Source organism: Hibiscus syriacus, unplaced genomic scaffold, assembly GCF_006381635.1.
Source record: "Hibiscus syriacus cultivar Baekdansim isolate YM2019G1 unplaced genomic scaffold, ASM638163v2 tig00116951_pilon, whole genome shotgun sequence".
Classification (NCBI taxonomy): Eukaryota; Viridiplantae; Streptophyta; class Magnoliopsida; order Malvales; family Malvaceae; genus Hibiscus; species Hibiscus syriacus.
In genome coordinates, this window is record NW_024063482.1 from 3,565,242 (window position 1) to 3,589,066 (window position 23,825).

Below are 23,825 nucleotides of genomic sequence, written 5' to 3' on the forward strand. Positions count from 1 at the left end.
GATGGATAGCAAGGAGCTATCAAGGGGTTGTTTAACTTTAATTTCATCAACCAAAGTCGGCTTAACTTGTAATTCTGCTAACAAAGTGTCATCGTCATATAAATTCATTCTGGCCATTAAAGACCTCAACTCCAATACCGCCTTTCGACTCAAAGCATCAACCACAATGTTAACTTTACCAAGGTGATAATCAATCACACAATCATAATCCTTTAGAAGCTCTAGCCAGCGCCGTTGTCTCAAATTAAGCTCCTTCTGGGTTAGAAGATACTTTAAGCTCTTATGATCAGTGAAAATATAGCACTTCTCTCCATAAAGATAGTGTCTCCAAATCTTCAAGGTAAAAATCAATGCTACTAATTCCAAATCATGCGTAGGATAATTACACTCATGCGATCGCAGTTGACGTGACGCATAAGCCACTACCTTAGCCTCCTGCATTAGAACACAACCAAGTCCTGAATAAGAAGCATCACTATACACTGTAAAATCATTCCCGGACTTTGGTTGAATCAACACTGGTGCTTGAGTCAAAACAACCTTTAATTTCTCAAATCTCTCCTGTTGTGCCTCGCCCCAGTCAAACGGCACGTTCTTCTTTAACAGCTTTGTCAAAGAAGCAGCAATGATCGAGAAGCTCTCAACAAAACGTCGATAATATCCAGCTAAGCCCAAGAAACTGTAGATCTCAAAGACTTTCTTGGGTCTTTTCCAATTCACAATAGCCTCGATCTTGCTTGGATCAACCTGAATACCTCGAGCAGAAATAATGTGCCCCAAAAATGACATTTCTTGAAGCCAAAACTCACACTTGCTTAGTTTGGCATATAGTCGATGCTCTCTCAAGGTCCGCAGAACAATCTCCTAATGCTCGTCATGCTCTGTTTCCGTCCGAGAATAAACCAGAATATCATCAATAAAAATAACCACAAATTTATCCAAATATGGTCGGAACACACGATTCATCAAATCCATGAAAGCTACGAGAGCGTTCGTCAAACCAAAAGGCATTACTAAGAATTCATAATGACCATATCTAGTGTGAATGATTGTTTTTGCAACATCGGACCCCTTAACTTTCAATTGGTAATACCCCAAACGAAGATCAATCTTAGAGAATAAAGTAGCTCCTCACAACTGATCAAATAAGTCGTCAATCATGGGTAATGGGTACTTATTCTTGACCGTCATCTTGTTCAACTTTCGATAGTCAATACATAGCCTTAGCGACACATCCTTCTTTTTCACAAACAGAACTGGAGCTCCCCAGGGTGAGGTACTATGCCGAATAAATCCTCGATCAAATAATTCTTGTAATTGGACCTTCAACTCCTTAAGTTCCTTTGGAGTCATTCGATAAGGTGCCATAGAAATAGGTGAAGATCCCAGATAAGTCTCAATCTCGAACTCTACCTCTCTATCAGGAGATAACCCAGACAAATCCTCCGGAAAAACATCAGGAAACTCGCTAACTGTACGAATCTCCTCAATCGTGTACAAGGAACCTTTAGTGTTTAAAATACAGACAATGAAAGTCTCATATCCCTTCCTGATCATACGATCAATTTCCATAGCTGAAACAATATTGGAGAGATAGCCACACCGTTCACCAATTAACACAACAGTCCGACCATCTGAAGTCTTCAGAGTAGCTCGCTTGTATGCGTAATCCAGATTTACCTTGTGTTTATTCAACCAATCCATCCCAAGAATTAGATCAAACTCCTCTAAAGGAAGCTCCATAAGATCAGTGAGAAAAATTTCTCCCTGAACCTTCAGAGGACAACGCCGGAATACTTTATTCACTAATACTACATGTCCTACTTGAATCGTAACCGTAACAGTATTATTAGTGTTCTCGATCGGAATCCGAAGGTTTCGAGATAGTGAGCTCGATACATAGGAGTGGGTGGAGCCATTGTCCAGAAATGCAAAGTATGTAATAGAATAACTAGTAAATGTACCTACAATAACCTCAGGCTCATCTTTGTCATCCCGACGTCTAGTGGCGTAAACCAAAGCTGGCTGTCTAGCCTCAGAAACTGTTGGCCCTCTATTCTGCTGAGGTCGGGCTCTACTGTCTGTCCTAGACGCTGATCCACGAGCCTTTCCTTGGCTACGATCTCTAATTGGAGTCTGTACAGTAGTCTGAGAATGCACAGGAGTCTGAGTAGCAGTCCGTTCAAACGAAGCTAGCTGAGGACAATCCCTCCGAAAATGACCACTATATCCACAATGAAAACATGCTTCGGTCTTCCTATAACACTCTCTCGTGTGTCGTTTACCACAAAAGTCACAATGAGGCACTTGAAACGGAACCGAATAACTACCTCTACTAACAGCTGCAGGCCTGAAGCATGTATTGCTTCTCTGAGGGGCTAAAGTATGAGTCCTCTTACTGGACTGTGCGGATGATTCAGTAGGGCCAAAAGATTTCCTAGATCGCTCCTGATCAACACGCTCTCTTCCAGAAGCTAAAGCCTCCATCTCCTTAGCATCATTGGCTCTGCTCACCAGCACATCCCAAAATCTCATCTTGGAGAGCAACAACCTGTCTACGTAGCTCGTATCTGAGTCCGAGGGCAAATTTACGTCATCGATCTCTCTCGGTATGCACTAGACTGATTCTATACTTTAACAATTTCAAGAACTCTATCTCATACTCTGAAACAATCATGTCACCCTGAACCAAGTCTTGAAACTGCTATCGTCTCTGGACTAAGTAACGCTCACCCAGGAATCGGCTCCGAAAGCGCTCCTTAAAGAAATCCCATGTCAAACGATCAGTAGGAACACTACTGGTCACTAACTCCCACCAGGTGTGGGCATTGCCATCAAACATCGCTACTGCCCCCAAATATCTCTTAGTTGAGTCCAAACCCAACTGATCAAAACGTCTCTCAGTATCCTGGAGCCAATCTTTTGCTTCAGTAGGAACTCCACCAAACTGTCCTCCAAAAGTTATGACTCCATTGGCAATCAGAGTCTGAGAAATAGGCACCTCGGATCCAACACCAACCGCTCTAACTGCTCATTGAATCAATTGTAGAAACTGTCTACCAAAATTCTCATCAAATGCAACTCTGGTAGAATCTGGCTCACTATCGGTTGCTCCCCTGATCGATGTAGTCATGCCAATACCAGCGACAGAAGGTAAATTTGTTGGGGTCGCAGGAGCAGGATCATCTGTCGGAGGTGGGGGATATACTCGAATCTCATCGATTTGGTCTGCAAATCTAGCCACTCGACCTCATCCACGACTAGTTCGACGTCCACGCCTAGCACTCATTTTGGTGGATCTCGAGTTTATTACAAAAGATAAAACTTAGGGTTAGATAAGCACTTAGAGTCTCAAACATAGTTAAAACCGTAAAAACTTTGAGAAATGGCCTTAGTAACTTATTTTGTCAAATATTTCAAACCCGTATTTTCAATTTGGACTCATACACAGTCCGAGGTTTAAAAACCAAAAGATCTAATACTAATTAAATGTAACCCCCTAGACCCGACCTATGCATTTCGACTAAGTCTACTGAATCACATTCATGATACTTAAAGACATTTTTCTGAAACCGTTATTCAATCAATGTAAAATCACATTTATAAATGACATTTATGAAATTATAATAAATTATACTATATAAAAAAACCAACTCATAATTATGAGAAAAATAACAAGTTAATTTAAACATGTCTTAAAAATCCAAATTACGATAAACCAATATAAATACCAAAAGAGTAATCATTATAAAATCCAATACTTTTAAAATAAGGCCCATGTTACCAAAATAGAGTTAACTTGAAAGATAAAACATTACAATAAGATATACTTCAAGAGATTTGTTGATCCTCCCAGTGCTCGATCAGGTGTATCTAACCAACAGTATCTGAAAGGGGAAAACATTTTCGAAAAGTGAGCTAGGCTCAGTGTGTCCCAACATTACTATAAAATCATGATAGGTACACTAAACAAATCATAGTCCCATAAATCTCATAAAAATTATACTGCAGTAAATCCCATATAAGAGTTACACTGAGGGAACATCTTAGGGCCTGAGAGCCTACCCAAGATAGATTTCTGGGCCATGGGGCCTACCTAAGAACACATCTTAGGGTTGCAGGGCCTACCCGAGAATGATCTCAGGGCCGCAGAGCCTACCTAAGAGTCACATTAGGTCCGTAAAATTTTCCAGCTTGATCAGAGCTGTACTTTATAAATTCGTATTCCAAAAATTCAATTGCACCGTGACGTAAATTCCATAAATCTGTAAACATGGCAATCATATACCATTTCAAAAAAAATTAGATAGCAGTTATAATCCATAAACCATCACATTAAATCAGTACATCAATAAAACAGTAACCATAGAATTTAGTGTATCACATATTAAAACAAATAAAACATTTCAGTAATAAATAGGGAATACACCTCGATAATAGGTTCAAATAGTAGATCTACTGATTGTTGGTCTCACCACGCTCTGCTACAGTTTTCGAACCTAATTCATAATAACACTATATTACTAATGGGTAACATAATTAATTTCTAAAACCATAAAATTTATGGGTCTTACGAGTGAATAATGGCACACGTGGTTTAACTGATCTAGAGGAGTTGGGTTGAGCTGTCGAACGGTTAGGAGAGTCTCTTGTACCTTCAAACATTAATAATTTATCAGTCTCAAGTCTTACTCGGTCATTCAAAGTTAAAACTCTCAAGTACATAAGCATTTTTCGGGTTTGACAATCAATTTGGAGGCTTCGAGTCTGAATTTGACCAAACGGATTACGGAATCAGAATCAGGACGTCGAAAAACATAAAGTATGACTTTTCAAAAATTTAAATTCTTGGTCAAAATCAAAGTCAACGAGTTTAACTGATGATTTGGAGGCCTTCGGGTTCGAATTTGGTAAAATGGACTTCGGAAACGGATTTGGCACTTTGAAAAATGTCAGAATAGGTATACTCGAACAAAATCAAAGGTCATTTAATGGCCGTTTAAAGCCGGTCAAAGGGGTTCAATAGTCCACATTCGAAACTTACAAAAATATCACTTTTTTAAAAAAATAATTACCAAAAGATCACTGTTTTAAAAATAATTCCCAACATAACACCGGGTCGGGTCGGGTCAACGGTCGGGTCGGGTCAACCCAGTCGGGTCGAGTCAGACCGGTTCAGACCGTTTTGGACTGGTCAAGCCGGTCAACAACATCACCCAACAGTTCGTAACTCCCCCACGCACAGGGGCGGCGCGTGAAGCCTCCTCCGATCTCCAAAAATTCTTTTAAGCGGTTTTGAGTCACTTGCCAATCTCGGTTCAAATTTTTGAACGGTAGAGAGCTCGATTTCAACTCGATCGGAACTTTGACCTCTTCACCTCCCTCACGCGTCGCCGCCTACGGAGACAAGGAGGACACCGTCTGACTCGGAACGACACAAGGAACACGATGGTGCGGGAGGTGTCGAAAACCGATCAACGATCGAAGATGAATTTAAGATTTTCTCGGCGGTGGTGCTAAAAACGTCGAGACTTTGACTCGAAATTCACGTCGTTTGGCAGCGTTTCGCTATAATTGGTTTACTGGGTTTTGATCACGGGTCGAAGATGAACACGATGGTGGTTTCAATTTGACGATCGGATGTCAAATGACGTCGGGATCAGTCTTGAAAGGTTGCAGGAAAGGGAATTTTATGAATTAGTTTTCTGTGTTTTCACGTAGAAACCAATTCATTTCATTTAAAAGAAAAACCTGCCGACATTCAAAAAATATAATTCAAGGTTTGATCATTGAATTTTCTTTAATTTCTAAAATAGACTTTAAATTTTCAAAACTTTCAATTTAATCCTCAAATTTTGCCAAATTACTTAATTAATAATATTTTTTTCTTCAAATTTTTCCGGGTTGTTACACGTTTTCACAAGGACATAAACTAAAATAAACAAGACAAAAGGAATAAACATTAAGTAAATCAAAGTCTAATTCAAAGCTTATAGACAAATTAGCTGGAACATGCAGTCTTTCTTTACCCAAAAATCTCTAATCCAATCTAAAGTGTGAAACGCAGAATATGACGCTTTACTTGCATTGTTTGCATCTTCAGCTGCATACAATAACAAACTCACATTCTTGCCTGTTGAATATGCTGCAAAATGAATGGGGAGGAAAAATGCTTGTTTTTTTTTAATTAGTTTATGAAGATATTGTACACTTGAGGCCCCGAGAACTCGGGCTTCGATATGGTATAACACCGTTTTACATAAACAACCCGCCTTGCCTCCGTTAACAAAGGGTTTGCTTCAGGCAAATTTACCAATTAAATCGATGTCATGATACATGGAGATTTTGAATTTCAACTTGCAGCATCTTAAGTCTTCCCCTTACATTTGATAGTTCATCTTTTACCTCTAGAAGTTTGTCCAGTCTATTTTGTGCAGCATCTCGATAAGGCTCCCCGATAATTCTTACAAACTTTTCCAAGTTCTCAGTGGTTTCTTGAAGATCCTTCTGCATTGCATCTTCAAGCTCTCGTCCTAACACGTCTGCCGTCTTTTTCACCTTTTCTATTATTCCTTGTCTACGGGCTGGGAAGTTCGAAATGGCTATATACCTATCATGGAGAGTATTGAAACAATAACTGATCAAAATCATGAACTCCATTCGGAATAGTTAATGTTAGAAGAGGTTCAAGTCCAATACCATACAGACCTTAAGTCACACAGATTACCAATAATGTTACGAAAACTTGGACAATGCAGCTTGAAGAAATATAATTAATCAAGAAATAAGAATATATGAATACGAGAATTCGAGAATATACATACCCTCCAGCCGAGCATAGGCCAAGAGCAAGAAGATCTTCTAAGGTGGTAGGCAATATAGATGTTAGAAGTGAAGCTGACAAACCGGCTGCTCCGAGTCCACCAAAAGTTCCTAAGAACTAAGGTTGAAAATAAAATAAAATTATTTCAATTCCGGCCAAATGAATCATATGTAAAGAAAGTGCTCTAAGAACAATCAAACAACAGTTGATATGATCTTGGCTTGCATTCAGACATCATAGAGATTACAGCCTGTTACCAATATATTGCTTTACTAGTTTGGACAAGTTCTATTGTTATTTAGAGGAACTCTTAACTCACCGCTTCACGAATTTCACGCTCAAATAGTTTGGAAGCAGCATTGGCACTGATGTTTTGTATCACTCTCAAGCTGAGTTGATCTAGCTTTCTCAGCAGTTCATAGGTCTCCAGTGGACAATGTTTGTCTGAGAAGGTAACAGATGGCCATCTTTTCTCGAACGATTCCTTGTAAAGACTTCCTTCACGTGCATTTTTTGACTGCAACCATGCCACATAGTCTCCAAGCAAGTTCTATATGCAGTTAAATATAACAAATTAAGACATAGTAGAAAATAAAAAGATGGCCCCAATGGCCAACACTAGAAATAGTCATCTGAGTTTCACATGATGTAGACCATGAAGAAGTTTAAGCCATTAACTCACTTGTGCATCAGTAAGTGCAGGATCAAGTATGTCATTTTGAACCCTTGAAGTGGCTGGCAGTGAGGTGGCGGATGATTCCCCCTTGAGTAAAAATGAGGCGACAATATCAATATTTGATAACTGTAAGGTAGATTCTACGAGCTCTAGAATCCGTGATTTCGTAGCATCAATCTGCAATATCAGGCACAAGAATAAATCACATGGATATAGACAAAATCATGTAAGAAACAAAGTCATCTACTAGCCTACTGAAAATATTAGTGCTTCTAAATTTGTACCATTGATAAAGTTCGTCTTCTCCAAGAGATACTTTCATCTTCCATCTTTATCACATACTCTTTCACACTATTAACAATTTCATTTGCAGAAGCCAAGTCCTGCTCTGCAGTCTCACAGCCTTTTCTATTAAGAGTCTCACAAGCAGAGAGTATTCGCTCGGCAATTGCAATTGGTGTTCCAAGTTTGAGCTTCATTCTCTCCATTCCTCTACTAGTTGATCCATCTAAAAAACTATACAAGAAGTCTTCAAGCTTGTAAAAGCTACTGGTTCTCCAATTTGAATCAGTGACTGCTAGTTCCCTATAGTTCGTGCAGCCACTGGAAATAACGTCACATCTTCTGTGTTTAGCAACTTTTGTGTATTCTCTTTGATGAATGAAATTGCTTCCTCTAGCTGCAATAAACAAAGATAACTTATAAGACCTGAAAAGTGTCGTAGTAGGTCAATCCAAATTAAAAGTATCATCAATTATCACAGAGTGTGGCAGGTAAGAATTGAACCTCTTGCACATTCTGATAAAGATCAGCCTTGTTCAACACAAACACGGCTTTCTTCTTCCATTGCTGAGTATAACGAAGAAAAGTAACCTGGAAAAGTAAAAAGAGCACATGCTAGTGGATTCAGCTCACAAAAATTATGAATTGACACATTTTAGTGGGCTAATGTTTATATAACTTTATAAAACTTTTTTTTTGATAGGAAGTTAAGGCCTCGTTAAAAACCCCCTTCATGATTAACGGAACACTGATTGGTGTTCCTTAATCAGCGGAAGGAGGAAAAGAGTGCCTCATAATGAAAAGCGTTTATGTGTTGGATGACATTTCCCAAAGCCTTGTTAAGTTCTTAAACCATTCTTTCATAACTCAACTAAATTCATGCCTTCACTTAATGAACCTTTGGGTTCATATCATAACAATTTCAGAGAAAAATAAGTGTCCAAGAAAAGTCCCTACATATCACATGAAAATACGTTCTATAGAACTTCAAAATTATAGCATTAATTTTTTGTATGGCAATAGAATGCCATACAAAAACTTCTCAAATTCCATATAGAATTAAGTATGGCGTTTCTACACAACAGCAGCATTGATTATGTAAGTGAGTGCCCCAGGAATTGAACTTCTTGCTCCACACGAAAAATTGAGAACAAAAATGAAACATGCTATGCCACATTACATGCACAACTAGTCTTACCTCACTCTCTGTTAGCGGCCGATCTGCAGATATAACAAAAAAGAGCAAATCGGCACGAGGCACAAATTCCTCTGTCAGGCGTTGTTGCCTTTGAAGAATCACATTTGTCCCTGGTGTATCAACAATATTCATCTGCTCTCAAGAGGAATTATTAAAAATTAGTCATGAATAATAAAACTATAAGGGCATTCAGACCTATTCCCAGGAAAAAAAAGAAAAAAAAAAATGGGGAAAGCAGGCAACAGTTATCAGCTATCTACATTTTGTCTATTTTCACCGAACTTTTCAATTTATCAATCTTCCCTGTCACTGATTTTCATCTGATATGCTCTACCTAAATGATCTTCAGCACACATCTCAAATTTTCATTAGTATTATGGGTTGCAGGCTCGCTTTTAAGCACCTAGCATTATGAAACCTGTGCCTAATTCTCTTTCATTGAGTAAAACAGCTATTGATTCACTTCAATGTGAATAATAGAACTCTTCACAATGTTTAATCACAATTGCATGCCGTATCCAAGAATCACGCACAATCAATCAAAACAGATTCTAGAACTTTTAATTCAGAAGGATAATGAGGAAAAGCCAAATGGACTCACTTCCTTAAGGATTGGAGCAGGAAGGTAGCATATTAGTTGCCCGTCTGGGTGCCTTTCACAACGCTGAATGTCCTTGCCATCCAACTCAGAGTAGCACAAGAAAGTGATTTCATTAGTTGTAGGAATAACCCCCTCGGCGAGGTATCTTTCCCCAAGAAGAGCATTAATGACAGTAGATTTACCAGAATTGAACTCGCCCTGAGAATCCAATATATATTATATCATATTTATTATATATATGTGTCATGGCAAAGCCAAAAAATTTACAGGATCAGGCAAAATTCTTATGCATGAAATAAACCAACAATTTCCATACAATGGTTAATTTCTCACTGCAGAACATATCTCTTTTCATTGATTAATATAATGCCAACAATGATCTTTAAGATTATGATTAGGGAACATTTATAACGAAACAGTAAGAAAGATAAACCCGTACACAAATACCATGAAACAAGTAATCAATTAATTCAAACAAAAAAATACTAATATAAGATTCTAAGATTGAGTAGAGACATTCCGTCAAATATGACCGAAAAGTATAATTATCATTAAAACTGCAAATAGAATGTAACTAAATAAGAATTAAGTTCAAGAACTCAACATAGAAAGGAAACTTGCAACAAGAAAAGCCCCGGTAAAGGACTAATGTATGGTGGAGCTGATTCGACTGCCATCAAAAGTAAGAGACATAAGCATAGCAGAAAAGGAGCACAAGGTTAACGTAGTTGATTCCTAGTGGTATTGCATTTAATCTAACTACCTATATGACATGAACACGTTTTCTGACGCCACTGTGAGAACTAATGAGATGTATGGGGTAGCATACGAACCAAGACTGATGACAAGCTTAAGAATTCCTTCATTTTATATTTCTCTAAATCAAAAGTGAATTGAAGATAAATAGTCATTCTATGGGTATATGTTTTCAAATAAAGAGATGGGTTTTCATTTGAAATGTAGAGCTAATACCAATGTAATTCCAGCAACCAGAGTTTGTTGAAGTTCAGCACACAATTACCACTATAGCCAGAAGAAATGGCTTGTCAATTTGAGCAACAGCATCGATAAGAAGTGAAATCTCCTCCATCTGTCATTTAAAACAAACAAGAGATTCAACCAAAAAAGTAAACTAAATAATTGATAATCTCATATCCTTTAGAGAAAATAACTTCAACTACCAAAGCTTAATTAAATGATCACCAGAGGTGCAGCTTTCTGGAAGACATTTATTGTTTCAGTTAACACTGATCTCTCCTTCTCGATAAGTTGCTTCTCTCTATCCTCCACATTAATGAAACCCGCCACACCCGTTTCCTGGTGAGAGTCGTGAACGATGTACGCCATTTTCAGTTCATTGAAGCTCTCATCCTGAGGTTTGTAATTTGTTGTATAGACAATGTTAAAAAGCTGGCCCAGAACATCATCAGTAAACAACCTCAAATCTTCCAATGACAAAACTACACCACTAGCACCTGATTTGAGAATGTTCGACAACTCGGCATATGATGGAACCTCTGCTTGCGAATTATTATTAACTATAAATATCGGTATCTTCACATTCTCATAAACAGACTTCATCGTCATATCAGCATGCTCTTCTTGACCCACATCATATATAAGAAAATCAGCACCTTCAGAACTTGAAGCATTTAAAGCAGCATCTGAAGATTGCACGGTCCTAGCAACCACAGGTAGAAAGATAGAATCCGATTTCGATTCCATCATTGTGTTTCTTGCCACAATGGCAGGGAGGCCTGTAAAAGAAACAAATACAACGATGTAGGATATAAATATAAATATAATTTTTCAACAGCTTTAATATTGGATAAATTTCATTACTTTAGACTATCTAGTTAGAAGAAAAAGGGAAGGACGAACCAACCTTGATCGGAGAGGACCACGCCACTAGCACCAACGGCGGCGGCAATGTCAACGCGCTCCGTGATCAAAAGATAAGCGCGGTCTTTAACAACCGCTTTTACCGAACGGGCAGCTTCATAAACCGTGCCACCGCTTCCTTTATCACCATTGAGCACTACAAGACCAACCCATTTCGAGACAGCCTTGTCAATGAAAGCCAGTGCATTATCGTCAGCCAAGACCTCATCGGGGTCCAACTGCAGAACGAAATTCGGGACCTTAATCTCTGGACGCTTGTAGCCGCCGGGGAATAGAGTTCTGGGAGGCTGCTGGTTTTGAAGGCCTTGGGGACCAAGTTGCTGTGAAGTTAAGCTGAAAGAGTTTTTGGAAAGGGAGGATTTCGTCTGAGGAAAACGGCGGAAAGGGGATTTAGTAAGGCGAGAAAAGAAAGGAGGAGATGGGGGTGAAGTGGAGAAGGGCGGCGGAGGGAGAGGCCGGGTACTGGAGGGAAAGGAAAGGGGTCATCGAAAACAAAAAGAGGAAACTTTTTGTTGTACCAAGTAATTTGGTTATGGAGGCAGAGAATAGAAAAAAGCAGAGAGAGTCGAGCAGTGACGGGTAAGAGATGAGTTATGTTCATCTTCTTATCCTTTGGGAATTTAAGTGATACCGATGAATCCACCTCCGATTTGCTAAAGTTAAAAATCTAAAAGATAAGTAATCTGACGGTCGATATGCTAAGAAACCTCAATGGGCAGCATTAGACTATTGTCAAAAGTTGGGAACTTTTCAAAGTCAAAATACATCACTCGCCTCAATTCAAAAGCATGAAGGTTCCACCGCCAATCCATGGTAAAAGTAAACTCAATTTCAACTTATTGCTGTTATTTTATATAAACCGGTGACCAAAATAAGACAAATAGAAAATAAAAGTGATCACCTTTGTAGTTTACCCTATGAATAAATAAACATTTTGTTAACAAAAGTTCATTTTTGCTAAGAAATTTGTGGGTGTTTTCTTGAGTTTTTTTTAGTGCTGATATTCACTTTCAGTGGTAGTGGGCTTAGGCAGAGAAAGGATGGAAAACTTCTGCAGAAACAAGATTTATAAATATATATTATTTGAGATTAAAGGACACTGATAGATATCTCTTACCAAGATTGATGGAAGGGAAAGCATAATATACAAAACTTGAAACAGTATAAATAACCAAGATCATTGCTTCATTTTCCTGGTTTGCATGAGACCTGATGCTGTTGCTCTTCATCAAAGTACTCATCAAGAGAAGTGGACAAGCCAAGGATATCTGCTCGAGGTGTTCGAGTAATCTGTCGGTACTTATCAGCACCAACAATACCACCTTCTTCTCCTTCATTGATTTCCTCTTCTTCTGCAATGGGAGATGAAAAATCCAAGCACGTTCCTCTCAACACTTCTTCATACGATGCGGATAGATCTTGGGAAGTCGTTTGATGGTACTCCACAAGCTGGTGAAGGCATTGGTTTTCCCTCACCAGATTTGCATTCTCATTCGCAAGCCTTGATTTCTCTGCAAGCAGTGCTTCCAGTTGAAGCCTCACCAGATCGTCTTCCTCGGGTCGGACCCCCTTGGTGAACCCGTCTCGGAGCCTCCTGTTCTCTTCCTCGAGCAGACTGCAACGCTCTTGCATGAAAAATAAATCATTATTTATTGACTTCAACTCTCTGGCGAGTGAAGCTGCCTTGGTTGCCATGCAAATCGCAAGCTGTACAGATGGAAAGAACAAAAGGGTTACAAATTTGAGAGCTTGGTCGATGAACAAGTAAAAAGAAAAAAGAACTTTTACATTTTTGGCTTTCTTCATCATCTTGTTGTTCTTGGGGCTTTGCTCGTTCTCCTTTTGTGAACCATTATCATCCGAGCTCTCACTGTGGTCAAATTTCCTCTTCAGACCGATCTTACCCTCTTCTCCGACTTCGAATTCTTCCTCTTTTGGCTCTGAATTCTTGAGGTTACTATGAAATATATCGGTCAACGTTGGAGGTTTAGCTAGCTCTCTAGCTCCCTTAAAAAAACAGAACAAAAGTTTCAGCAAGTCTGCAAATTTGAGCTACTAAATCTAATGTCATAAACAGAATTTAAAGAGCGTTTTTGCTTTAAATTTACCTGGAGAGCATTGTCGAGGTTATTCGATAGCTGAGAGAGAGTATGTGTGATGGAATCAAAGCCTCTAAGCAAAAGCAATGAATCCTCTTTCAATCGCTTAGCTCTGTTGGATTCTCTTGGATTCTGCAACCAAAAATAAACATTAGATCAAAATTTTCACAGCGTATCAAATTAGCTTCACAAAGATGAAAATAGAACATAAAGAAAACTCACAATCTCTTTAAGCAAAGAAGGATCGACATTTCGGTCACCGAAGAGTGCATCGACGCGGCCACGGAGGATGCCCCAGAAACGCTTTTCGGAAGCCGGGCTGAAGAGTGGAGATGGAGAAGAAGCCATTAAAGTAGTAGGCTCCTGCAAAATGTACGTATTCAAATGATGTCTTAGAATAAAAGAGAGAGAAAACAAGAACAGACCATTAAAACTAAGAGGAAGAAGAATAAAGGGTAAAAAAGAGAAAAGAACCTTGGTAAGAGGAAGTGGAGGAGTATCAACAGATAGTGAAGCAGTAACCATAGCTATGGAGAGAAAAGCAAAAAGAAAATCAAAGAAGGGAGAAAAAGCCAAGGAGTAACGGCTAAGTTTGATGCTGGGAATTTAAAAGAGTGCGCCTTTCGGGGCCAACGTTCATAAGTCTAATCTGAAATAAATAAATAAATTTTGGTGTTATCATATACATTATCCTATTAAAATTAATAAATAAATATTTATGATTTTTCTTTTTCAAATATTAATATACTAAATAATATTTAATGAAATTTTTTTTAATATATATATAACTTAAAAGTGAATTATTCAAAATTCAATTTTTTAGAAAAGCAAAATTTTAATTATTAATTTAAATTTGTTTGTTATTATTTTTTAGGTTAAAATATGCAAATGGTCCTGATCATAGGACGATGCTTGGTTGAGTAATCGACTATTGAAATTTTCAATATTATTTTTTGTTTATTAAATGTTGCTATACTTAGTCTCTTGACTATTAAAAATTACAAATTAGTCAAACAACTATTCATATTTCATTTTCTGTTAAAAAATTGATGATCGTTTAAGCTGGACATTATCATGTTGATTGGGATATGACAGAATCATTTTTAATGATGTATACTGGCACATTGTTGCTTTCAAGCACTGGTTCGACAACATAATATTTTAAGCACTAACTCAACACCATAATGTTAACAGAGACTTGATCCATAAAATACAACTCAAACAGTTTTACGATCAGATTTTATCGTATCCTAGTGAGTAGATTAACGTCCAACTCAGAAGTTCATCAATTTTTTATGAAAAATGACAAGTTTGGAACATATAAATAGTCAGGTGATCATTTTGTAATTTTTAATAGTCATGAGACTCAACAAAGTAATATCATATAGTCGGAGGACCATTTTATAACTCTCAATAGTCTGAATACTCAACAAAATAGTATCCTATAATCGAAAAACCATTTATATATTTTACTCTAATTTTTAATCAAATCATGATTTCATTTTTAATATGTTTATTTGCATTTATTGAAGTAAACACATCATAAATTAACAAAAAGTAATTTTATCATATCATTGATAAATGTTTATTATAAAATAAATGGTAAACTATACGGGTGGCGACTCAACTATGGTCAAAAATCATTTTTACCACCGATGTTTCAATTTGATCAATCAGACCATCCAACTATTTAAATGCTTCAATCAAGCAATATGTCGTTAACATTTAACGGAGTAGGTGACGTGACAGTTAAAATATTTTGGTATAATTACACAATTGGTCCATGTTACGTATATATCCTTTCAATTTAGTCTTAATTATAATAAATTAAAATAAATTTAATCCTTAAATTAGGAGGTGTCATGTGTCATTGGTGACACATGTCACGACACCCTCTGATTGGTAGAAAATAAATATGCACAACAAGAAGGGGCAAAGGAAATTTAACCTAGAACCATTGGTTGAAATAGAAGGAGCGAAACCATTGAGCCAAGGCAATTATTTAGAATGCTTTTGACAACAAATGATATATATATATATAGTACCTTAGTATATAAATGTTTTGCTCAAAATTAATAATATTTTATATATCTTAAATTTTAAAATTATCTTTTATTTTTTTTTAACTTATTAAATATATTTTATTTTTATTTTAATGTAAAAATATATATTTAAATATCTTAGATATTTTATATTAAATTAAGAATAAAATATATTTTTAAGTGAAGATAATAGTAAAATATATATTTTTATATTAAAATAAAATTAAGTATATTTAATAAGTTAAAATAAAAAAAATAAATTTAAAATTTAAGATATATAAAATATTATTAATTTTGAGTAAATCATTTACATACTAAGTTACAATATATATATATATATATATATCATTTGTTGTAAAAAACATTCCAAATGATTATCTTGGTTTAATGGTTTGGCTCCTTCTATTCTAACCAATGGTCTCAGGTTTCCCTTGCGCCCCTTCTTGTTATGCAGATTTATTTTCTTTTAAACAGAAGTGACATGTGTCACCTTCTGATGTCACTCTTTGATTGATGGAAAATAAATCTATTAAATTAAAATAAATTTAGGTATCTGATCTAATGATGACACCTGTCATGATAGGTGTCACTAATAACACACGATAACTCTTAATTCGAGGATTAAATTTATTTTAATTTTTTAAAATTAAGATCAAATTGAAAAAATATATAAGTAACAGGGACCAATTGTGTAATTATACTAAAATATTTTAACTGCCACGTCATCTACTCCGTTAAATGTTAACGGTAGGTGTCTTGATTGAAGCATTTAAATAATTTGGTGGTCTGAATGATCAAGTTGAAACATCGATGGTCAAAATGATATTTGATCATAGTTAAGTGATCACCTATGTAGTTTACCCTAAAATAAACACTAAGCCATTATCGTAAATTGAGATGACATGACACATTAAAATCAATGGATAATATCTTATTCACTCTTTTATTATAACTAAAATTTTATTTTAGTATTTCTATAATATTTTTAAGTGATAACTTCAATAAATTGTAAAAGTATAATATTTAACACTCATTTTGATTTAAAAAATAGACAACTAAAATAAACATGGGGTATAATTTTTTAAAAAAAAATCAATCAAGTCATAACATAAATACATCTAAATTAATTAAATCATTAATATATAAAATAATAATATTTTTTTATAACTTTTGATATAATTTCGGATTAAAAAATACTTAGATTTACCAAAAAAATAATGAACTAAAAACCTCACTAGCAGTAATATTTTGATGCTTCAAACTTCACAAAAATCAGATGAATAGAAATTTTCAGATACGAGAAAATGCAAGGGGACCAATCAACAGCCGTGACCTTAAGATAAAGCCTTAACCATCATCCACGAAAATTGCTCGTCAGAAGCAAGCACTAAACATCATTTCAATGGCTGCCCTTTCTTCCTCCTCTCTCCTCTCCACCTTCCAAGCTTCCTTCACCTTCTCTCTATCCTCTTCCTCGCTCATCTCTTCCCACTTCTTTTCTCTCTTCTTCTTCTCTTTCAGTGTCTCCTTCCTCCCTTACCTACCCCACAATCTCTAGACACTATACCGCTTATTCTTTCACTGTCAGGGCCGCTGCTGCAGACAAGAAGAAGGTCCTCATACTTAATACAAACAGTGGTGGCCATGCAGTCATTGGTTTCTACTTTGCCAAACAACTTCTGGGTTATGGCCATGAGGTCACCATCATGACCGTTGGAGATGAGGGCTCAGATAAAATTAAGAAGCCACCTTTTAACAGATTCTCTGTAAGATCAAATATTATTGCTTTTTGTATTTTGTATTTTTGTTTATCATTGGTTTCTGATTGGAAGTTCTTTTGTTGCTACTTTTTGTATGGGGTATGAGAATGTTTATAGGAAATTACGAGTGCTGGAGGGAAGACCGTGTGGGGTGACCCTGCAGATGTTGGGAATGTTGTTGCAGGGGCAACATTTGATGTGGTGTTGGATAACAATGGCAAGGACTTAGATACCGTCAGGTTTGTTGCATAAATTATGGCTCGAAATTCAAGTATCACAAGAGAAGCTTGTGTTTACAACACCATCATTACTCTCTTCTCGAAAGACATGTATGAGTGAACTCTCTTCTCGAAAGACATGTATGAGTGAACGTGAATAATTGTTCCGGTTCTATTTTGAGAAGAGAGCAATGGCACGCATACATGAGCGTATATAGAGTGCAAATTGAGTAACTTGAGAAAACATGAAAGAAAAGCATAATCAAGAATGAAAGAAAGAAACTGCGTATACCTGCATGTAATGTGAATATAGCAGTTCATTCTAATTTCAATCTTCTCCGCATAGGCCGGTGATAGATTGGGCAAAGAGTTCTGGAGTAAAGCAATTCTTGTTCATCAGTAGTGCTGGAATCTATAAGCCAACCGACGAGCCTCCTCATGTCGAAGGGGTATACATATAACAATATGTGAATGTATATAATGTTATCCCAAGCATGAATAAACAAATACATCCATAGTTTAAGCAAAATCTTCACTATTGCAGGATGTTGTTAAAGCTGATGCTGGTCATGTTGGAGTCGAGAAATACATTGCAGAAGTTTTCAGTAGTTGGGCTATATTCCGACCACAATACATGATCGGATCTGGAAACAACAAAGACTGCGAGTGGTTCTTCGATCGTAAGTGAAGCCATACTTTCAACTTATCCATAGAACTTCACCATCAGATATTGATATGGATGACATTTTCTTGCAATAGGAATTGTTAGAAATAGACCAGTGCCAATCCCAGGCTCAGGGATGCAACTTACAAACATTGCCCACGTTAGGGACCTATCCTCTATGCTTACCCTAGCTGTTGAAAATCCGGAAGCAGCATGTTGTAACATCTTCAATTGTGTGAGCGACTGTGCAGTGACTCTCGATGGAATGGCTAGATTATGTGCTAAGCTGCAGACTTACCGGTAGAGATTGTTCATTATGATCCAAAAGATGTTGGAATCGATGCGAAGAAAGCTTTTCCTTTCCGTAATACACTAATATGGTAGAGCCTTCGAGCATATATATGATTTCACTGCAATATGTGCACAGGATAGACATAAACTTTATGTTATCTTTGTCTTGAATCAACCGATTAGATGATAAATGCTGAAGTCTATAGAGTCCACTAACCCTGATGGAAAATTGATGTTAACTGTATAATCAGCATTATCCTTCTTATGTGCAGCACTTCTACACCGAACCAAGAGCTGCAAAGGACATATTAGGGTTAGGGTAGAAGGGCACCACAAATCTGCCGGAAGACTTAAAGGAGCGATTTGAGGAGTATGTAAAGATCGGGCGTGACAAGAAACCTATGCAGTTTGATATAGATGATAAGATTCTAGAGGCACTTAAAGTTCCGGTAGCAGTTTGATCAACCACATTCAGGTGGCATTCCAAAGTTTTGAACTCGTACGAGTCCACTCTGCAATACAGTATGAGGAAGTTCGTTCTGTTTCTCTTTCCCCTGCATGTTATCTCTCATAATTCATTCCCTTTGATAATAAATAAAGCTTTTACATTTCCATAAGCCAAGTAATGCATTTACAAATATTAAGAAATCAGATGACTAATGGTCTTAACCTAATACCACAATAACAATAACGTAAATTTACAATCCAGACAATGAACAGAACAGACTTGAGTGAAAACAGCACATGAGAGTAAATGAGTCAATCCCAAAGCAAGCAGCAAGCCCCCAACAGACAAATGTAAGACCATTTTCCAGCATCGGTCCAACAGAAGCTCCACCAATACATTACAAATATAATTAAACAAGATGAAAACACAAAAGCAGGGGCATAAGGAAAGATATGCAGAATTCTTTATTCAAATAATATAAATAACAAAAATACATTTGAGAAAAGAAAAAATGCATGCTAAACCATTGAACAATGGTGTCTAAAACAGATGACTGCTGAATACTGGTACATCACAGCTGTAACTAAAGGAATAATAATAACCTGTCCAAAAAGTACGTCACTCCATGAGAGTTTAAACTAAATTAAGCTCCCTCCTAAATAAAGCTACAACTATTCCGGATGTTCCAATACCTGAGCAACAATGGTTGATCTACCACACTAATGTCGCACAGCTAGAGTAGCTTATAATAAATCATAGAAGATTGAACAGATTTTTTAGATGATTTTTAGCTGGATGTCACGAGAAGCAGATGGCATACACAGCATGATTATTCTTCTTGCTCGATCTTGAGATCCTTAAGTTTGGAGTTCAATACATTCCCGTCTTCTGCATTCTCCTCATCCTCGTCGTAGTCCTCATCGTCATAGTCCTCTCCTTCTGGATCGTTCTCATCCAAAGGTCCAAGCTTGTCAGGGGAACTTTTAAACAATTCCTTCACCTCATCTATTCCTTCATCAGATATGAAATTTCCATTGATATTCAGCAACTTAAATCTAGGTATTTTCACAACCGCTTGGGTCAAAAGCCTAGCCCCAGCTCGCCTAATAGCATTTGTGCTCATATCAACTTCATTCAAACGACCATGAACCTCTCCTAATGCCTTACCAATCAAAATAGCACCTTCATCCTTGAGTTCATTCTCAGCCAAGTTTATTTTTGTAAGGAATTGTTTTGAAGCAATACAGGCTGCTAAAGAGGCAGCACCTTTGGCTGTAATGTCATTTCCAGCCATTTCCAGAACTTCAAGAGAAGGTGCCGACTCTTTCAGAACATTGGCAAGTGCTTCCGCCCCATCATCCTCCAGGTTCAAATAACTGAGGTAAATCTCAGTAAGATCTGCAAATAGAGAGAGAGCATTGCTCAAAGCAACTCCAGCTTCCACACCAAACATGTTGTCACGCAGATCAAGCTTCTTTAAATGGGTACATGTCTTTAGTGCTTCAGCTAGAGCGACACCACCGTCTGCACCAACTCTTGTTGAAGAACACCGGAAATCCTCCAATGCATGGGAACGTTTCACAATTTCAGAGATAGCAATTGCGCCTTCATCCCCTGTCATGTTGTTGTGAAACTGAAGAACTTTCAACTTCTCAGTAGAAGGAACTAGCTCAGTAACCGCTCGTGCAGCTTCTCCTGAGATACCATCACTAATCAAATACAGCTCCTCCAAATTATTCTACGACTTCAGGAGTGCCCCAAATGCCCAAACACCCTTTTCACCCAAGGCATTGTTTGAAAGGTTCAAGTACCTCAGCTGACAACCTTCCAAGGCAGAAGAAAAAAGATTCATGACTTCAAGTGCTTCAGACTCTGGCCTTCCTGCAATAAAATCTGAAAGGTCTACTCAGTCAACTGTTGCTTAATGGATGACAAGATGGATGCAGCAACATTTGCTGCATCCATGCCAAAACTTCTGTTGCTAAAACATATCTTAGTATATGAATTTCCTGGCTCTCTGAGTGGTTTCAAAATTTCCTCGGCCTCCTCTGCATCTATAAATGCCCTGTGACCTCCAGATATATCAAAGACATTTTCATGAAGAATACTAACTTTATCTGCTACCTCTTCATCCTTTACTCTAGGGCCTCTTTTAATAACTCCCAGCATCACTTTACTGGATTCTTTGGCATATACTTGCACTGCAGAACTTCCATCACCATCAGGTTCCTTCTTGTAGTGTTGATCAGCAACAGCAAAAGCTAGCTCTTCTATTTTCTTGGCATCCTTCTCAGCCTCTTCAACGCTTAACAGTCCATACTTCCTAGAGAAAATGGATGGTGTTGTAAGATTCTTTGTCATCCGCTCTACAAGCATCAGCCTTGTACTATGACTAGGTGGCCACAATTTCACTGACGGCATGCAGTGTTCGGATGGTGCTGTTCCAGACTCCATAATCTAATTAACCTAGGACAATCAGAGGTTGCAAATATATTACTAAGATGAGATGAAAAAATGACACATAAATTTAACAAAAACCAAAACGATCAGCAAAGCTGAATTTCTTATTAAGCCACTTCTGTTAAATGAAGTAATTGTACAACATATTAAGAACATGAGTTAAACTGCAACCCCTGAAAACAGCATAGAACAAATAATAATCAAAGAAAACAAAATTTTTGTTACTCTAAAAAGAAATTTAATTTAAAAATCCATCCCTTATGAACAGCATCCTTATAACCTCTTACCATGAAACTCTGGTCATGATAGATCTACTAGGCAATTCCTTAACAATCGGTTCATGCAACTTTAGTGAGAAATAACCAGAATCGGTCTTATTGATTCTAACTAAAGCAGCATGTCATCAATTACATTTCATTCTTGCACCAGAACAAATTACCAAAATATTTTACTAACAGCCATCAAAGGATTAGAAAAATGCACGTGTTACCAAAGATAAACAGAGAGAGCAGAAGTGCAATAGAAAAGGCAGTGCTAAGATGGAGGAAGGTAGATAAAGTTAAATTCTTCTGAGAGGGGGAAAAACTTGAAATTAGCCAATCTGAAAACTTATGCATAGATCCAAATTCATGGTATTTTTGGTCCATGAACATCTTCAACAGCACCATCTGACAAAAAAGTTAAAACTTCTGTATTTGAAAACAGATCACCAAATCAAGAAAGTAAAGTTTAGGTTTTTGTGCACATATGAGATTTGCTAAGAATACAACCCATCTTCTGAAACCCTGAAGTTATTGAGCAAAGCATATTGATAAATGTGACTTATTGCACATATAAACACTATTGTCTCCAATCCCCCACAACTGAGTAGTCAGAATAATGCACATGAAAACTACTTATGATAGTTTTTTTTCCTCCTCAAAACAGAAATAAAAGCTATATATCCATCATTAGGCTGTTACAAACACATGGAAATAAAGATTAAACTTTCAGTTAATTTATCCAATCAATCGTTGGGCTTTAACAGTCCTCGTCAACTTAACAAACAAATCACGAGAAACAATGGGAAAAGCCCTCTTGAATAAATGAGGAAAGAAAAAATAGAAGAAAATTGAGAAGTGTTCAAACGCCGAAACCCTAAAATGTTAATTCGCAAAATTACTGAATACATAATAATTTATTTTAAAGTGGAAATAAATAATGTTTCAAATTCTTACCAGCAATACTAACCGGTTAGCCAAAAAACAGTTGAAAACTTTGCCAGTCTATCACCAGCCGATTCACCGAGAACCTGAAACAAACCCCCAAAAAACCCAAAATTCATCCGCTTAGATTTATTGTTTGGGATTACATAAAACAACTAAACAAATAGTATAAGCAATACCCAGGGAGAAGAAATGAAAGAGACCCTAGACTGATAATCAAAAACCCTAAATGGGGAGAAAATTAAAAACCTTTATCTCTTCTTCTTCTTTTCTAGTTACCCGCGCAGAAGCTTGGGAGTTTGGGGATTTAGAAAAGAAAGAGGGGGGTTTAGAAAGTGAAGAGTGGAGCAGAAAGAGAGAGAATAGTGATGGAAACGGTGATAAAGGAATAATCAAAAGAATTGAATGCGTTCGATGGAAAATGGAGGGAAATGAAAATGACGGCTTTTTCTACTTCAAAAACAGGCGTAGGTTCTCCGCTTCCAAATTAAATTTTGAATTGCAAATTATCCCCTACTTTCTTCCGTCTTTAAACAATTTCGGCCTTAGTGTTTTACTATTATATTTGGGCTTAAACCTAACCCAAAGGTATTGGGTATAAGTCTGGGAAAAATTGTGCATTCAAACCATTTCATTAACAAGTCTAACTAAAGCTTATTGTTCCATTCTCCTAAACGAATGAAATGGATAAAGGAAATTCTAGTTATTTTTAAGGTAAATTATATGGGTGACCATTTAATTATTGTCAACTATTTAAATGTTTCACTCAAAATTATTAATTTTTAACGAATGAAGTGACGTGATGGTTAAAAACTTGATATAATTACATATTTACTTAAAGAAATTGAACTTGGGACAAGAGGAAGGTCTTTGCCCGCCTTAACTACCCAACCAATACCCAAACTTTGTAAGATTTTACAACATATTGTATATATTTTATAACAGCTGATGATAGAAAAAAGGAAAATCAAAATGCTGGAGTGAGGACTCGAATCTAGAAGGCTAAGCAAAGATGCATACAACTTTACCAATATATCAGATCAAATATTTAAACATAAATTACAACATGTTTAATATATTCCTAGATGTTATTAATGACAGAAATAATTGAATGCGAGATTTAAAATAATTAAATGTTATATGCAAGATTTGTGTT

The 23,825-nt window shown here is 36.8% G+C and overlaps 2 protein-coding genes and 2 pseudogenes across 2 annotated transcripts; 1 reads left to right on the forward strand and 3 right to left on the reverse strand.

Annotated features, from left to right (window-relative positions):
- Positions 1 to 6,153: 6,153 nt before the first annotated feature.
- LOC120188654 (probable transmembrane GTPase FZO-like, chloroplastic) lies at positions 6,154 to 12,050 on the reverse strand. Its single transcript, XM_039192068.1, is given in 13 exon segments — positions 6,154 to 6,610; positions 6,825 to 6,940; positions 7,143 to 7,373; positions 7,506 to 7,676; positions 7,784 to 8,091; positions 8,094 to 8,178; positions 8,286 to 8,372; positions 8,980 to 9,111; positions 9,581 to 9,778; positions 10,602 to 10,670; positions 10,784 to 11,337; positions 11,466 to 11,922; positions 11,924 to 12,050. Coding segments are annotated over 13 exon segments (2,736 nt in total). The 5' UTR covers positions 11,969 to 12,050; the 3' UTR covers positions 6,154 to 6,327.
- Positions 12,051 to 12,548: 498 nt separating this feature from the next.
- LOC120188655 lies at positions 12,549 to 14,138 on the reverse strand. Its single transcript, XM_039192069.1, has 5 exons — positions 14,056 to 14,138; positions 13,804 to 13,944; positions 13,591 to 13,713; positions 13,271 to 13,489; positions 12,549 to 13,189 (listed from the first exon to the last, which is right to left on the reverse strand). The coding sequence occupies exons 1-5, from the start codon at positions 14,104 to 14,106 to the stop codon at positions 12,668 to 12,670; spliced, it is 1,056 nt and encodes a 351-aa protein (XP_039048000.1). The 5' UTR covers positions 14,107 to 14,138; the 3' UTR covers positions 12,549 to 12,667.
- A 2,887-nt stretch (positions 14,139 to 17,025) lies between these two features.
- Positions 17,026 to 18,584, forward strand: LOC120188657 (annotated as a pseudogene).
- A 970-nt stretch (positions 18,585 to 19,554) lies between these two features.
- On the reverse strand, positions 19,555 to 23,022 carry LOC120189099 (annotated as a pseudogene).
- Positions 23,023 to 23,825: the final 803 nt, after the last annotated feature.

Coding starts and splice junctions, on each gene's coding strand:
- LOC120188655 (XM_039192069.1), bottom strand. CDS start 14,106: ATGGTTACTGCTTCACTATCTGTTGATACTCCTCCACTTCCTCTTACC. Junction 13,714..13,803: donor CTTCTTTGCTTAAAGAGATT/GTGAGTTTTCTT, acceptor TTTTGGTTGCAG/AATCCAAGAGAATCCAACAG. Junction 13,190..13,270: donor TGATGAAGAAAGCCAAAAAT/GTAAAAGTTCTT, acceptor CCATCTGTACAG/CTTGCGATTTGCATGGCAAC.